The 13,558-nt window shown below is 40.0% G+C and overlaps 1 protein-coding gene across 2 annotated transcripts in view; it reads left to right on the top strand.

Moving 5' to 3' along the window:
- The window catches only part of sult4a1 (sulfotransferase family 4A, member 1), a 54,856-nt gene that overhangs the window by 22,935 nt on the left and 18,363 nt on the right, over nt 1-13,558 (top strand). For both annotated transcript variants that reach the window (XR_006314457.2, XM_043709202.2), the window contains exons 2-5: nt 1,476-1,606; nt 5,454-5,534; nt 8,005-8,131; nt 11,456-11,550. Coding sequence is in view for 1 of the 2 variants with exons in the window: in XM_043709202.2 (XP_043565137.1) it covers nt 1,476-1,606; nt 5,454-5,534; nt 8,005-8,131; nt 11,456-11,550 (434 nt within the window). In the remaining variant the exon portion in view is untranslated. The remainder of the gene's footprint in view (nt 1-1,475; nt 1,607-5,453; nt 5,535-8,004; nt 8,132-11,455; nt 11,551-13,558) is intronic.

Below are 13,558 nucleotides of genomic sequence, written 5' to 3' on the forward strand. Positions count from 1 at the left end.
GGTCCCAATGAACATGGAAAAGCTTGGGAATGGTATCAGAATCCTGGAATCAGGAACTGCCCAATTTTTAAAATTTCACGCCTGACTTGGTGAAAATCCAGGCAGCTGTGTTGCCATCTAAAATGGAAGGACTTCAGGAGAGGGATTGGAGTGCAAATCATCAGTTAATCATATAGAAACAATTGCTAGTGACTGGCTAAAGGGCAGCATTGGTGAGGGTCTTTGAAGAACAGGAGTAGGCCATTCAGCCCCTTGAGCCTGTTCCATCATTCAATAAAATCATAACTGATCTGTGGTCCTGATTTGGAGATGCCAGTGTTGGACTGGGGTGTACAAAGTTAAAAATCACACAACACCAGGTTGTAGTCCAACAAGCTTATTTGGAAGCACTAGATTTCAGAGTGCTGCCTCTTCATTAGGTGGTTGGAGTATAAGATTGTAAGACACAGAATTTATAGCAAAAGTTTACAGTGTGATGTAACTGAAATTATATGTTGAAGAAAACTTGAATTGTTTGTTAAGTCTCTCATCTTTTAGAATGAACATGTTGGTTTCAGTTCTTTCATATGTAAATCGCAGAACATTCAAAAGTCACATTCTCAAGTGAACTTTAACAATTGATGCTGCTGCCCAGTCTCCTAAACGGGGAGTGGGCTTAACAGAAAATTCCGAGCCCCAGAGGGAATGGATTGAATCAATTAACTGAATAATCAATTATCTGAACGAAATAGTGCCCGCCCATCTCGTTTGGATAATCGAGGTTCCTCTGTGTCTGCCTTTGGCCCATATCCCTCAATGCTTTGCCTAACAAAGGTTTCTCTATCTCAGATTTAAAGTTAATAATGCATCCAGCATTCACTGCTGTTTGTGGAAGAGTTCCAAACATCTACCAATCTTTGTGTGTGGAAATGCTTCCTAATATCTGTCCTGAATGATCTGGCCCTAATCTTTAGACCCTGCCTTTTAGTTCTAGAATCCTCACTCAGTGTAAATGGTTAATCAATTCTGTCTGTGTCGTAGAATCCCTACAGCACAGAGAGAGGCAATTGGGTCAATCAACTCTGCACTGACCCTCCGAACAGTATTCCACCGAATCAGTGCCCTCCCCGCACTCCCCCACCAACCCGTTCCCTGTAACCCTGTATTTCCCATGACTAACCCACTAACCTGCATCTCTTTGGACTGTGGGAGGAAACCGTAGCACCCAGAGGAAACCCATGCAGGCACTGGGAGACACAGTAGTCGCCCAGTGCTGGAATCGAACCGGGTCTCTGGCGCTGTGCAGCAGCTGTGCTAAGTTCTGAGCCACTGTGCTGTCTTTTCCTATTAATATCTTAATGGCTTAAATAAGAACACCTTCAACATTAAAAGTTTCAACAGTTAACGAGAAGTAGGAAGGCACGCACTGAATACATAGAATTACATGCTTAAACTGAACTCAAATTAGATGTTTACTTGCCATGGTTTGTTGACAGGAACAAGTCTACTTCAGGAGCTGGTGTATCTTGTGAGCCAAGATGCTGACCCAGATGAGATTGGAATAATGAATATTGATGAGCAAGTGCCTGTGCTGGAATACCCTCAGCCTGGCCTTGATATCATTAAGGTAAGCGTACTTGATTTGAATGTGTTTCATTTCGTTCCAGTATGTGGCATGGATCAGGTTGAATCGCATGTACAGCAATTTCAAATCTTGTCATTCTCTAACTCCTTTGGTCCTGCAAAAACCCTTTGTTATCTTTGTATACCCATTCTTCATTTTTTTTTTTCTCTCTCCTTTCTCCATCCCACTTTCTCCACACCACACTGCCTTTTTCTTTTCCCCTTTTGGTGCCGTGTGAATAATCTTTGCCTGATACTTCACATTTTTCTAAGGCAGGGTGGGAGTTATTTAGAACCTACCAAAGGATGAACAAGGTGAGGATAAAACCAGGTGAAAGAGAAAATGAAATGCCAGCTAGTGAGAAACCAAAAGGAAGGCTATTAAAAGCTTAGTTAAATCCGTGAAAAAGTAAAGGCTGGTCAGGATAAATGTGAGCCTATTCCTGGTGTATATGAGTGAATTTATAGTGGAGAATAGGAAAATGGATGGAGAAACTAAGCAATTACCTGTGTCTGTCTTCATGGAGAAAAATACTGAAAGGGGGCCTGGAATACAGGGCAACAAATTGACAAACTGAAAACATTAATAAAGAGCTATGACTTGGAAAAAAATTAACTGGATTAAACATTGATAATTCTCCTGGACTAGATGTACTATATCTCAAAGTGTTGAAGGAAGTGGCTATAAAGATAGTGGAGACATTAATGGTTATTTTTCAGAATTCTATAAATTCTGGAAAGATTTCTGCAGATTCAATAGTAGCAAATATAATCCCACTATTTTAAGAAGGGAGGGAAAATGGAGAACCGCATACCCATTAGCTTGCGGTCAGTAATGGGGAAAATGTTATAATCTGTTCTAAAAGATGTAGAACTGGACACTTAGAAATAATGGCAAAAATTAGGCTGAGTCAACATGGATTTATGAAAGGAAAATTGTGTTTGACAAATCTGTTGGAATTTCTTGGGATTTGACTTGTAGCATAGACAAAGGAGATACAGTGGATGTGGCATATTTAGATTTTCAGAAGTCTTTTGATAAGGTCCTACACAGGTAGTTAGGAAATAAAAGTGGAGTGTGTGGAATTGGGGGTAATACGCTAGTATGGATTGAGAATTGATCGTGGACAGAAAGCAGAGAATAGATGTTATTCTCAAGATGGTAGGCTGTTTCTAGTGGAGTAAGACAAAGATCAGTGCTAGATTGAGAACTATTCACAGTTTATACAAATGTTATGGTTGTGGAGACCAATTGTAATATCTCATATTTGTTGGTGAGACAAAATGTAAGTTGTGAGGAAGTTGCAAGGAGGCTTCACACAGACTTGGACACACTAAGTAAATGGACATGAACATGGCAAATAGAATATAATATGAATAAGTAATATTATCTACTTTGGTAGAAAAAGCAGAAAGGCAGAATAGTTCTTAAATGGTGAGAGCTAGGGAAGTGTTAGTGTCCAAAGGGACCTGGGAGTCCTTGCTCATGAGTCATTAAAATGTAGTTTGCAGCTACAAAGATCAATAAGGAAGGTAATTGATATACCGGCCTTTATCACAAAGGGATTTGAATCCAGGAATAAAGATGTCTTGCTGCAATTGAGACCTGGCACAATATTTTATACAGTTTTAGTCCCCTTATATACTTGCTATAGAGGAAGTGCAATAGAGATCCACCAAGGCTAGTGGAATTTTCTTATGAGGAGAGTTTGAGGAAACTAGGCTTGATTTCATTGAAGCTTGCAAAATTTAGAGTCATAGAGTCCTAGAGATGTACAGCATGGAAACAGACCCTTCGGTCCAACTCGTCCATGCCGACCAGATATCCCGACCCAATCTAGTCCCATCTGCCAGCACCCGGCCCATATCCCTCCAAACCCTTCCTATTCGTGTATCCATACAATTGCAATATTTAAAAGGCATTTCGATTAGCCTCCACCACTTCCTCTGGCAGCTCATTCCATACATCTACCACCCTCTGAGTGAAAACGTTGCCACTTAAGTCTTTTTTTTAATATATCTTTCCCCTCTCACCCTAAACCTATACCCTCTAGTTCTGGACTCCCCAACCCCAGGGAAAAGACTTTGTCTATTTATCCTATCCATGCCCCTCATGATTTTATAAACCTCTGTAAGGTCACCCCTCAGCCTCCGACGCTCCAGCCTATTCAAACTCTCCCTGTAGCTCAAATCCTCCAACCCTGGCAACATCTTTGTAAATCTTTTCTGAACCCTTTCACGTTTCACCCTTCCAATAGGATGGAGACCAGAACTGCACGCAGTATTCCAACAGTGGCCTAACCAATGTCCTGTACAGCCACAACATGACCTCCCAACTCCTGTACTCAATACTCTGACCAATAAAGGAAAGCAAACCAAACTCTTTCTTCACTATCCTATCCACCTGCGACTCCACTTTCAAGGAGCTATGAACCTACACTCCAAGGTCTCTTTGTTCAGCAACACTCCCTAAGACCTTACCATTAAGTGTATAAGTCCTGCTAAGATTTGCTTTCCCAACATGCAGCACGTCATATTTATCTGAATTAAACACCATCTGTCAGTTCTCAGCCCATTGGCCCATAATCTTCTTTGCTGTCCACTACACCTCCAATTTTGGTGTCATCAGCAAACTTACTAACTATACCACTTATGCTCCTATCCAAATCATTTATATAAATTTGAAAAGTAGAGGACCCAGCACTGATCCTTGTGGCACTCCACTGGTCACAGGCCTCCAGTCTGAAAAATAACCATCCACCACCACACTCTGACTTCTACCTTTGAGCCGGTTCTGTACCCAAATGGCGAGTTCTCCCTGTATTCCGAGATCTGTCCTTGCTCACCAGTCTCCCATGGGGAACCTTGTTGAACGTTTTACTGAAGTCCATATAGATCACATCTACCGCTCTGCCCTCATCAATCCTCTTTGTTACTACTTCAAATAAACTCAATCAAGTTTGTGCGACATGATTTCCCACACATCAAGCCATGTTGACTATCCCCTAATCAGTCCTTGCCTTTCCAAATACATGTACATCCTGTCCCTCAGGATTCCCTCCAACAACTTGCCCACCACTGACGTCAGGCTCACCGGTCTATAGTTCCCTGGCTTGTATTTACCACCTTTCGTAAATAGTGGCAACATGTTAGCCAACCTCCAGTCTTCTGGCACCTCACCTGTGACTATCGATGATACAAATATCTCAGTAAGAGGCCCAGCAATCGCTTCCCACAGCGTTCAAGGGTACACCTGATCATGTCCTGGGGATTTATCCACTTTCATGTATTTCAAAACATCCAGCACTTCCTCCTCTGTAATATGGACATTTTTCAAGATGTCACCATCTATTTCCCTGTATTCTATAATGTTTTTATCAGGTACATGTACACTGGATGTTTTCCCTGGCGAGTGAATGTGGAAGCAAGGGATATAATGTCAGAGTAAGGTGGAGCCACTTAAGATTGAGATGAGGAGGAATCTTTGAAATCCTTGAGCCTAGAAGGCTGTGGAAGGTCAAACATTGAGCATGTTCAAAACAAAACAATGATACCTTTCCAGAGACTATTGGACCTCAAGGGTGATAGTCCAAGATTGTCGCATTGAGGCAGATGATAAGTAATGATCTGGTTGGAGAGGGGGGGCAGGTTTGGTTGAATGGCAACTTCTTTTCCTTTATTGCTATCAACTCTGTAAAACATCCCAATGCTTGGATGCTTGTTCCTTGTTCATGCCCTTGGTTGGAAATACTGTGGATGAAGGGACAGAACCCAATGGAGAGAAAAGCTGAAGAAACCTATTCATTTTAGAAAGGTAAATTGCTGCAGGTTGACTTTATCTTTTTCTTTAGGAACTGACATCCCCTCGCCTCATTAAATGCCACCTGCCGTATCGTTTCCTGCCCACAGACCTGCACAATGGACAGTCAAAGGTAAAATATCTGCATCAAGCATCTTCAGTAACAGTTTGCTGAAACTCGTCAGAAATTGATTTGAATTATAAATGTTGGAACTGAACTCATCCATATACATCCATAGGTCATTCTTCTCTTGAATTTTTCCTGCACTTTCTCCATTACATATAGCAGTGGATCAGTGTGGGGACAGATGCTTATATTTGGGTATGGAGTAGGAGCGGCAATGATGCAGATCTGACACCCTGTTTGCAATGGGCTGCTGCAGGATACTTGCTGGTTGGATGAGTAGGCACCTGGCTTAGAGCAGTGAGCAGTGTCAATGATGAGGCTGGGAACTTGGTGTGGGAAGAAAGAAACACTTCATTTAAGATGGGACTGCATTTAAGATGGTGGAATGAGTCTCCTGAGAGTATAAGTAGGAGTATGTGTTATCTGGGAGCCAGTGAGAGTGCACGAGAACAAGCGAGAGCAAGATGAGGGCCAGAGAGAAAGAGAGAGAGAAAGCGAGCATGAGCGAGACAGACTGTGTGTGAGTAAGTTAGAGTGAGAGAGATGGCGAGGAAATTTGAGTGGGAGGGAAAGTGTGTGTGTGTGTGTGTGTAAAAATATGTGTGTGTGTGTGTTTGAAACAGTGACAGAAAAGACATTTGCATGTGGGAGACTGAGAGGAAGGAGAGAATCAGACACAAACACAGCCTTTCCCTCATCTTCCTCCTAAAGCCTATCCACAAAGCAGCCTGATGGAAGAGGAAAGCTTGGATTGAAAAGTAACCAACTTTCAATCCCCGCCCTTTTCATATGAACTTCAGAGGCCAGTTCAGAGTGTGTGCTTTCAGAAGCTAAAACATGTTCATTGTTAGTTAAACTCAACTCCTTACACACTGGTCCCCGATCTCTTCCCTGGTGATTAGGGGTTCAGAACTAGGCAGTCTGTTTTCTAACTCTGTTTCTTAACTGAGATGACAAGAAAAGATTTTTAGTTGGATGTGCTGATTTGCACTTTATTTAATGGCTATGTTTATTCGTTCTTCATTCATCTAAACTGTCAATTTATTACTCTGAAATTTTTCTTTTTGAAATCCACATTGACTGTTGTGCCAAACTTTTGCCTTCTGAACTGAAAATTGAAAAGTGGGCTCTTGTATGAAAAGATTGCACAAGTCTGCTTTAGAAGATAGAATACTTGCTTCTGGTATTCACTGAGAGGGATTTAAAATTGTTCCAAATGTTTTTACTTTGAGGCTAGCAATTTACTCCTGTTGGTGCGCACCTGTTGTAACGGAGGGCACAGTAGAGGGAATTAGACCATGAACTGAGGGCTCTTGTGGCACAAGTGGTTGTGTCCCTATCTCTGAACAAGAGTCCCAGGTTCAAGTCCTACCTATGTACTAAAACCTCTGGTCAGCTTGATTGTAAAATATCTAGATCAGGAAATGACTTATCATAATTTTACATGGGCCTTACAGTACATGGACCCTGCGCTCACTTAACCAAGCAAGTAGTTCTGGAGTCTCACAGCATGGAAACAGACCTTTTAGTCCACCTTGTTCTTGCCGACCAGACATCCCAATCTGACCTCATCCCATTTGCCAGTATTTTGCTCATATTCCTCTTAAAACCTTCCTATCCATATACCCATCCAGATAGGTTTTTAATGCTGTAATCGTATCAGCCTCCACCACTTCCTCTGGCTGCTCATTCTAGACATGCACCACCCTCTGCATGAAAAAGTTGTCCCTCAGGTCCTTTTGTAAATCTTTCCACTGTAACCGTAAACCTATGCCCTCTGATTTTTGACTCCGCCACCCTAGGAAAAAGACCTTTGCTCTTCACCCTAACCATGCCCCTCATGATTTGATAAAATTCTATAATGTCACTGCTCAACCACTGATGCTTCAGGTAAAAAAGCCCCAGTCTAATCAACCTCTCCCTATAATTCAAACTCTCCAGTCCCAAAAACATCTTTGTAAATCTTTTCTGCACCCTCCCAAATTTAACAACATCCTTCCTATATAAGGTGACCAGAATTGTACGTAGTATTCTAAACGTGCCGTGACCAATGTCCTGTAAAGCCATAACATGACATTCTAACTCCTAAACTCAATGTTCTGACCAATGAAGGCAAGCATGTCAAACACAACTTCACCACCCTGTCTACCTGTGACTCCTCTTTTTCAAAGAACTATGCACCTGCGCCCCTAGGTCTCTTTCTTTTATCAGCAACACTCCTCAGGGCCCAACCATGAACTGTAGAAGTTCTTTCTTGGTTTGCCTTACCAAAATGCAACATCTCACATTTATCTAAATTAAACTCCATCTGCCACTTTCACCTCCATCTCCATTTTCCAGCACCACACTCTCGACTCTAATCCCCAGCATCTGCAGTCCTCACTTTCTCCTATATTACTGATCTGGCATGTTACAAATTATTTTTTAGTGTTGACCAAATTGTGTGTATAGTTGTTGTACAAGTTTCTCACCACAGGTTATATGCATGGCCAGAAATCCCAAAGATTTAGTGGTGTCTTACTATCAATTTCATCGTTCGTTACGTACAATGAGCTACAGGGGAACATTCCAGGAATTCTGCCGGCGGTTCATGAATGATAAGTGTAAGTATCAGAACGATTTCATTAAGTTGCTTCAACCTGTACAAAAAAGGAAGATTTTCAAAGGTGGAGTCAATCAGGCAACTGCATAATGCGTTAATCGACTGAGATACCAAATAAAACCTTAAACTTGCAATTCACAGACATGCTAGCTTGGATTTTCAGTTTGTTTACAATCAACCTTTGTGACAAAAATATACAGAACAAGCTCTAAAAAGTCATCATAACTGTCCTAAACTTTGGTTCTTCATCTATTCTCTTATGGTTCTGACTTCAATAAAAGTAGGAACTTTAATACACTAAGATACTAACAAACTTGCTTAAGATACGTTTATTTTAGTTATTACTTCCAATCTTTTCTACCCACTAAATATAAACATTTATTACTGTTTACTTGCGTGAAGTAGGGAATTGAAGAATTTTGTGCTGAAGCTTAATTCTGTTGTCATAATGCTTAGATATGCATCATGTTCTTTCTCACTGTTACATCTTAGTTGGTTAAGAGATATTATGGCAGGTATTAACAGCCAGCCATATTTGCAAAATGATACATCATAGAATTGGGAGGGGGAAGGGAATCCCTTCTAGCAATAACTGTCCTTGTGCTTTTTGAAGGAATAGTAGGTCCAGTGGATGTTTGCAAGCAGCTCAGGCTGTACCTGAGCTGGATGACAGACATTGGCAAGCTCACTGAGGTGCCCAAGGTAATGGTTACAACTGAAGTTTTCAACTACTGGTGGCAACAGAGCTGTTGATAACAGTGTAAAAGGAGTCTTATAAAAAAGGAGATAATGACACCCAACACAGACCAATAGAGTCATAGTCTTCGAATCATACAGAATGGAAACAGACCCTTTGGTCCAACTATTCCATGCTGAACATAATCCCAAACTAAAAAGTCCCAATTGCCTACTCCTGGCCCATTTCCCTCCAAACCTTTCCTTTTCATGTTCTTATCCAGATGTCCTTTAAATGTTGTAATTCTACCTGCATCCACTACTTCCTCAGGACGTTTATTCCACATGCGAACCAATCTTTGTGTAAACAATTTGTCCCTCATGCCTTTTTTTTTAAAGCTATCTCCTCTCACCTTAAAATATGCCTGCTCGTCTTGAAACCCCCCCCCCCCCTCCCGACCCCCCACCATCCTTGGGAAAACATAACTACCATTAACTCTATCTATACTCCTCATTATTTTATAAACTTCAATAAAGTCACCTCTCAACCTTATACACTCCGTTGAAAAAAGTCCCAGCCTATCCAACCTTTATTTACAACTCAAACCTTCCATACTGGCAAAACCCTGGTAAATCTATTCTGAACCCTCTGCCACTTAATAATATCCTTCTGATAACTGGACGATCAGAACTGGACACAGTATTCCAGAAGAGACCTCACCAATGTCTTATACAACCTCAATATGACTTCCCAACTCCTATACTCAAAGGACTGAGCAATGAAGGCAAGTGTGCCAAATGTCTTTTTTAACCACTCTGTCAATATGTAACGCAAACTTCAAAGAATTATGAATCTGCACCCCTAGGTCTCTCTCTGTTCTACAACACTACCCAAGGCCCTACCATTAGCTGTATAAGCCCTGTCCTTGTTTGTTGTACCAAAATGCAATATCTCGCATTTATCCAGATTGAACTCCATCTGCCACTCTTCAGCCCATTGACCCATTTGATCAAGATCCCTTTGTAATCTTAGAAAACATTCTTCACTGACCACAATGGCACCAATTTTGGTGTTGTCCACAAACTCACTAACCATGCTCTCTATATTCTCATCCAAACTGTTTATATAAATGACAAAAAAAAAGGGGAACCAGAACTAATCCTTGTGGGACACTACTGGTCACAGGCCTCCAGACTGAAAAGCAACCCTCCACCACAACACTCTGTCACTCTGTCATTAAGCGTATTACATATTCAATTCGCAAGCTCATGAGGGACAAATCTTTTACACAAGATTGGTTCGCATGTGAAACCCGAGTGACCTAACTTTACTAATTAGTCTACCATGCAGAACCTTGTCAAAGGTTTCAGTAAACTACGTCTACTGCTCTGCCCTCATTGGTCTTTTTGGTAACTTTCTTAAAAAACTTAATCAATTTTCCTTGCACAAAATCGTGCTGACTATCCTTAATCAATTTTTGCCTCTCTAAATGTCCATAAATCCTATCTTTTATAATTACATCCAACAAATTACCCACAACCAAAGTCAGACTTGCAGGTCTGGATGGGTATATGAATAGGAAGGGTTTGGAGTGATATGGGCTGGTGCTGACAGATGGGACTAGATTGGGTTGGGATATCTGGTCGGCATGGACAGGTTGGACCGAAGGATCTGTTTCCATGCTGTACGTCTCTGACTCTATAACACAAGAGAGACTGAAGTCAAAATAATCAAATAAACAATTAACATGGAAATCTGTCAGCCTCAGCTTCAAAAGTCAACATGCTCTGCACACTAGTTGGAATCTCAAAAGTATCCATTTTAAATATACAAATAGATCTGCAGGAACTGTCCAAAAATATTGTAAATTTAATTGTGGGATCTATTCTTTTAACAAAATTGCCTGAAATGAGAGTTCAATGAGGCCCATGCACATACTAAAACACTTTAGAAAAATACCTTTAAAAATCAGGTCGTGTTATTGGTCACTTTGGCTAAAGCCCAAGCTGTACATTTACAATTTTGCAAGAGGTCTGCACAGAATTTGCTGCATTGTTGCACAATCAGTTCCTAAATTTGTGGAGTAACCTGGAAATTATAAGCTTGGAAAAAGCACAGATAAAAATGCAGGAAGCATGACTAATTTCTCTGACAGTTACATCATTGAACACACCAACATGTGGATAAATACCTCCATGAAAAAATAACATGCAGAGTAATTTGATGTACAGGCATTGCATTCTTTAATGATAATGAAGAACGGCATAATTTTAAGGCTGGATTCATAGGCAGCTCCCAGAGGTTTTAAACTATAATTGTTTACTCTCATATTAAAAGAGAAAACCCTGCACAGATTTAAAATATAATGCTGACTTCTATATTCAGTGTAGAACAATTATGACTTTATCTTTTTATCTCAAATTATTGCTGAGATCTCTAAGTCTACAATGTTGAATGTTCAATGCTACAGAGTGAAATCAAAGTTGGATCAATAAGAACATTTCTTTCTTCATAACAGTTTTGAAATAAACCACCATACTGAGTTTTCCATTTCTGATTCTTTTGTGCAGAATAACCTAGAAGATTCTCAAATATTTCGTGTGCTAATGAAGAGTTTCTAAGTTGTTAACATGTCTGTCACCCTTACAGTGGGTTATGGTTCATGGTTTGAACATGTTCAAGAATTCTGGGAGCATCGTATGGATTCCAATGTCCTCTTCCTATTGTATGAAGATTTGCTTAAAGTAAGTCTTGTGTGAATCACTCCTTTGTCTGGGATAGAATGTATTTGAACCGGATGAGCAAAGTGATTTTAAAAATTGAATAAGACAAAAGACCTTTTTAAATCATGTCTGCCTTTAACTAACATGTCAATCTATTGAAATGACTTTGGTGTTATGAATTGAAGAAGCGAATGTTTTTTTAAGAGGTGTAAAACTTGTAAATGTTGATATTCAGAGAGACTTGGGTTTAGTCATAGAGTCATAAACTCGTACAAGAACACAGTTAGCATGAGATGTGTGAAATTCTTTATTATAGAGGGCTGATGAGGCTGGGTTGTTAAGTATATTTCAGGCTGATGTAGACAGATTTTTAATCAGCAAGAGACTTGAGGGTTATAGGAAAAAGGCAGGAAAATAGATTTGAGGATTAGCTGTGATCTTATTGAATGGTGGAGCAGACTATAGGTTGGTCTACATCTGCTCCTATATCTTAGTACGATGGTCATTAAGTTCTTTGTGAGTTACTTTTCTTCCCAACAAGCTTATTTATTTATTTATTTTAATTATTTGTTTATTTATTTATTTATCGATCTAATTGTTTATTTATTTGCTTGCCTGTCTATCTGTCTAGTTCACTACAAAATACAGTGAAAATCTGCTCAGAAAATGGCAGCAATCTTACCTGGAGACTATTCTCTCTCTACCACGTGACAGTGGCACGCAACGTGTGGAAAACAAATACATTCTTATGGATTGGAATACAATAAATTCTTGCTTACCATTTGCTTGGTTAAATGTTGTTTATATTTAATATTGAATATGCATAGGATAAATGAAAAAATTGAATCTCAATGCCTTTTACACATGTTGCAGGTCACTGCCACACAACCTTGGTGCAGAGAGGTGAAAGAATTGGCTGGAGAGACAGTGATCATCTTTCAGAATTCTGTGGATTCTGGAACAATGTCTCCAAATTGGAAGTTTCCAAGTTTAATCTCACAATTTAAGAAAGAATGGGAACTACAGTCCTGTCCCAGATCTGAAACCTGACGTTAGTAATCGGGATGATGCTGGAATCTGTTATAAAATATAGAATAACTGGATACTTAGAAAATAATGATCTGATTGAGCAATCAACATTGATTTATGAAGAGAAAATGATATTGTGTTAGTTTTTTTCAGGATGTTTTCAGTCAAGGTGACAAAGGAGAAACAGTGAATGTGGGGCATTTAGAAGGCTTTTTATTACTCCCACACTGGGACTTAATAAAACAATATCAGTATCGAGCCCATGAGACTGGGGGGATGGTGGGGGGCAATATACTAGAATGGATTAAGGATTGGTCAACAACATAAAGCAGAGAGTAGGATTGCAGATTATGACCACTGGAATACCGCAAGCTAAGTGTTTGGACCTCAGCTGTTCGCAATCTATATCAATGCTTTTGATGTCGAGGCAAAATGTAACATTTCTAAGTTTGCATGTGACACCCAACTAGATGGGAATGTATGTTATGAGGATGATGTAAAGAGACTTCAATGGGATTTGGACAGGCTGAGTGACTGGACAAAAACATGGAAAATGGAATAGACTGTGGCAGAATGCAAGCTTACCCGCTTTGGAGGATAGGAGTTGCAGACAGTTTCTTAATGATGAAACCTTGGAAAGTGTTGACTTACAAAGGGACCTGAGTGTCCTTGTTCATATATCATTGAAAATTAAAGCAATTTTCAATGCAATTAACTTAATTGCAAGTAAAGCAAGCAATTAGTAAGGCAAGTGGCATGGGGCCTTTTATTGCAAGAGGATTTGAGTGCAGGAGTATCCTGCTTCAATTGTGTAGAACCTTGGTAAGGTGGCATCTGGGTATTGTGTGCAGTTTTTGTCCCTTATGAAAATGCAGCAGAGGTTGCTGGAATTACAAATTGTCCTAGAAGGAATGATTGTGGAGATTGGACCTGCATTGTTTAAAAAATTAGAAGAATGATAGGTAATGTCATTGAAACTTAAATTCTTACAGAGATAGGC

This window comes from Chiloscyllium plagiosum, unplaced genomic scaffold (assembly GCF_037043375.1).
Source record: "Chiloscyllium plagiosum isolate Xiang-an unplaced genomic scaffold, Cpla_swu_hap1 HiC_scaffold_19, whole genome shotgun sequence".
Lineage (NCBI taxonomy): Eukaryota > Metazoa > Chordata > Chondrichthyes > Orectolobiformes > Hemiscylliidae > Chiloscyllium > Chiloscyllium plagiosum.